The sequence below is a fragment of the Parus major genome, unplaced genomic scaffold (genome assembly GCF_001522545.3).
Source record: "Parus major isolate Abel unplaced genomic scaffold, Parus_major1.1 Scaffold640, whole genome shotgun sequence".
NCBI lineage: Eukaryota > Metazoa > Chordata > Aves > Passeriformes > Paridae > Parus > Parus major.
The window spans coordinates 9,449-13,203 of record NW_015379525.1 but is presented as its reverse complement, the minus strand read 5'-3'; the positions used below and the strand labels follow the sequence as shown (position 1 = coordinate 13,203).

The following is a 3,755-nucleotide window of genomic DNA, read 5'->3' as shown; positions in this document are numbered from 1 at the left end:
GGGCTGGGCCGCGCTCGCCCCGGTCGCCATAGAACGGCCCCCGCGCGGCCTTCGCGAACCTTCCACGCCGCCGCGCCGCGCGCGCCGCGCTGATTGGCCGCGCCACGCGTCGCTCAACGAGAGCGCGCGCAGCGATTGGTTGAAGGAGCTGCCCGTCAATGAGGCGGCCGCGACGATTGGCCAGCGGGCGGAAGGGAAGGCGGGGACGGGCGCTGTGGCGCTGGCGGCGGGGATTGGCTGGCGGGAGCGTCACTCAGGCGGAACGCGGGGGAGGGGGAGGCAAGAAGGGCGAGCTGTGATTGGGTGGCGCGGCGGAGGACGGGACCCGCCTCAGGGGCTCCGCCGCCATTGGCAGCGCAATGCCCCGCCCCGCGCCCCCGGACGGGGACAGCGGGAGACCCCGTGCCGGGCGAGAGTGACATTCGCAGCAGACTTTGATCGGGCGCCTCTGATTGGCTGCCACCGCTGTCGCTCAGAGAAGGCTGGCGGTGATTGGTGGAGGCGGGATTGGAGGGCGGGCGGGAGAGCGGCCCGCCAAAACCTCTCGCGAAGCATCGCAGGAGTTCGCCCGCGCGCGGAGCATGATGGGAGCCGCCCCCTCAGCCGGGTCCGTTCCCCCCTCACCCCCCAAAAACCAGACGAAGAAGCTCGGTGAAACCAACGACACTTTATTATTAATTATTTAATCGTTTCCCCCTCATCCGGGCTCTTGGAATTCCGCCCCGGGTTCTTTCCATTCACTCCTAAAATCCGGGACCCTCCAAAGTCCGTTCTGAGGGTCCCAAAGGCCTCGTGTTGAGCACCCCAAAATTGAGCTGTGCCCCCTCCCCAAAAATCCTCTGCCTGAGCCTCCCCCCTGCTCCCCAAATCCCCTTCTAAAGCCCCTGAGCCCCCCCAAATCTTCCAGCCCATTGTACCCCCCAGCCTTTATTCCACCCCAAATTCCCCCACTCCCATTTTGGGGAGAGTTCTTTTGTCTGGAACCTGTTGAGAAAGGGGAAGCTGCACCTGGGGCAGGTCCAGGCTGGAATTTGGGGATTTTGGGGGATGCCTATGAAGTTTTCCAGGATCTCCTGAGGAAGGGCAGGATGGGCACTGGGTCTCCCTGGGATTTTTGCGGTCCCTTAGTGGTTTTGGGGAGGCCCCAGAAGATTTTTTCTGGAGTTTGTTGAGAGAGGGTTGGAGTAGCTTCAACTGGGGCAGGTCCGAGCTGGGACTTTGAGATTTTCGGGGGATCCCTGTGAACTTTCCTGGGATCTCCTGAGGAAGGGCAGGAGGGCTCACTGCATCTCCCAGGGATTTTTGGGGTTCCTGACAGGTTTGGGACGCCCACTGAGAAAGGCCGGCTGCACCCCGGGCAGCTCTAACACCGGGATTTTGGGATTTTTTGGGGATCCCTATGAACCTTTGCGGGGTCTCTTGAGGAAGGGCAGGGGGTAAGCGCCGGGGGGGGCTCGGGGGCGGCGCGGCTGCACCTGGGATTGTGCCGTGAGCTGCAGTTTGATGGCGCTGGAATTGACCTTGGCCGCTCGCAGCAGCTCCTTCATCCCCCTCATCTTCTGCGAGCGGAACCGCAGCACCGGCCCCGGGNGGTCTTCGATCTGCAGTTGCACTGGAAGGAACCCGGTCCCGGAGAGGTGAGAGAGACACAGTTACAAAACACCCACATTTTACCCACCCCTCAAAAAAAAAAAAATTAAATAAAAATAATCAAAATAAAACATTCCTCCCCCAAAAATCCTCCTGCCCCAGCTCAGCTTGGCCAGGTTAAAACTCTTTTTTTGTTTTTTGTTTTGTTTTTTCTACCTACACCGGCTCCATGGCACCAAAACCAGGCATTACTGCCCTAAAACCAAATGGTTACGGTGAGAAAAAGCAGGTGTTGTTACCTAAAATTGACATTATTAGCAGAAAAATACACCTTCTTAGCAATAACAGCAGGTTATTACCCCAAAAAAACACATTTGTTACCCAAAAAAACAGGTTATTACCAAAAAAAGCGGGTTATCACAAAAGAAAAAAATCACATTGTTATCAAAAAAATCACAGGATTACCCAAAAAAAGCACATTATTACCATTATTCCTGGCATTCTTATGGAAAATCTAAAGATTGTTATCATAAAACCAGACATTATTACCTAAAATAGAAGATTATCAGTCATAAAAAAAGACATTATTTCCTAAAATACCACACTGTTACCTAAAATGTGAGATTATTACTACAAAGGATAAACGTTATTACCTAAAGCAACCACAGTTTTATCTAAAACAACCACAATTTTACCTAAAACGAGAGATTATTCCTAAAAAATTAGACATTGCCTAAAATAACCACATTATTACTCAAAACGCATGACTATTACTAAAAAAAGCAACTGTTATTACCTAGAACAGGAGATGTAATCAAACACAATCATTATTACCTAAAACACCTCATTATTACTAAAAATAAAGGTTATCAAAGGAACATTGTTACCTTAAAACACACAATAACACCTAAAAATACGTTATTACCATAAAATGAAAGCGGTTAACCAAGAGATTGTTACATTAAAATGATACATTTTTCACCTAAACCTACAAATTATTGCCCAAAATTGCAAGTTTTGGCTTGATTAACTTCCCACAAATCCCAGGGGGGTTCTGACCCCAAATCCTGGTGAGATTCTGACCCCAAACCGGGGGTGGTTTCTGACCCCAAATTCCCCAGATTTAATCCAAAATTTGAGGCTGGTACTGATACGAGCATGGGGGTTCTAACCCCAAATCCTGGAGGTTTAGCCCCAGAATCTCGAGGGGGTTCTGACCCCTATCCAGGGGTGCTTCTGACCCCAATCCCAGGGCATTTTTAACCCAAAAAACTTTAATTTCTGACCCCAAAATCCCGTTTTCCCCCCAGTGTGGGCGCGCTCCTGCCCGCACCTCATCCTCGGGGCGGTGGGTGAAAGAATCTGAGCCCAAAGCCCGTGTTCTGAGCCCAACCCCAGGGCCGGTGACCCCCAAAACCGCTGCTTTTCCCCCCAAAACCGTTACCGATGTAGGCGCGCTCCTGCTCGCGCGTCAGCCCGGGCGGGATCACCGTGGGCATCCCCGGGATCACGGTCTTCTGCTCCAGCGAGTCCTGGTTCCAGCGGCTGCGCTTCCGCTTCCGCGGGAAATCTGGGGGAAAAACGCCTCGATTTGGGCAAATCTGGGGGGAAAACGCCGCGATTTGGGCAAATCTGCCACTACAGAGCCACCCTGAGGGGCAGCGGGGACGGGGGGCATGTCCCTTATGGGGTTTTAGGGGGATCTGGGAGGTGTTTTGGGGGGTCCCAAAGGAGCCCCGTCCCTACAGCGGGGATGTGGGGGGGTCGCTGTCCCTGACAGGGGGTCCGGGGGTGTTTTGGGGGGAAGCTCCGTGCCCCGGGGGGGGTTTGGGGGTCCCGTTCCAAGGGCTCCCCCCGCCTCCACCTTGGCCTCGCGTGTCCTGACACGTGTCCCGGCCGGCGGGGGGGGTGGAAGGGGACGAGGGGGGGTTGGAAGCGGCGGGACCCCCCCAGTGCCTGGGCGATCAGAGACCCCCAAATCGGGGGGGTTATAACGCGGGGAACCCCCAAGTCGGGGTCTTACAAGGCGGAGATCCGCAGGTCGGGAGAATTAAATTCCGCGGACCCCCAGAGTGGGGGGGGTTCTAACCCGGGGGCGCCCCCCAAACCCTCCCCATGACCGCCCCCGGGCTGCGCTTCCTCCCGGGGGTCCCCAAAACGCCCCC

General features: G+C 55.1%; 2 protein-coding genes across 2 annotated transcripts in view; both read right to left on the bottom strand.

Moving 5' to 3' along the window:
• SF1 (splicing factor 1) overlaps positions 1–3,182 on the bottom strand; it is a 9,741-nt gene extending 6,559 nt beyond the window's left edge. Inside the window, exon 1 of the mRNA XM_019005533.2 lies at positions 3,035–3,182. The gene's annotated coding sequence lies outside the window, so the exon portion shown is untranslated. The remainder of the gene's footprint in view (positions 1–3,034) is intronic.
• The window catches only part of MEN1 (menin 1), a gene marked incomplete at its 5' end in the record, with an annotated part of 12,427 nt that continues 9,324 nt past the window's right edge, over positions 653–3,755 (bottom strand). The window contains 2 exons of the mRNA XM_019005532.2: positions 653–1,612; positions 3,035–3,160. Of these exons, the coding sequence (XP_018861077.1) occupies positions 1,398–1,612; positions 3,035–3,160 (341 nt within the window). The remainder of the gene's footprint in view (positions 1,613–3,034; positions 3,161–3,755) is intronic.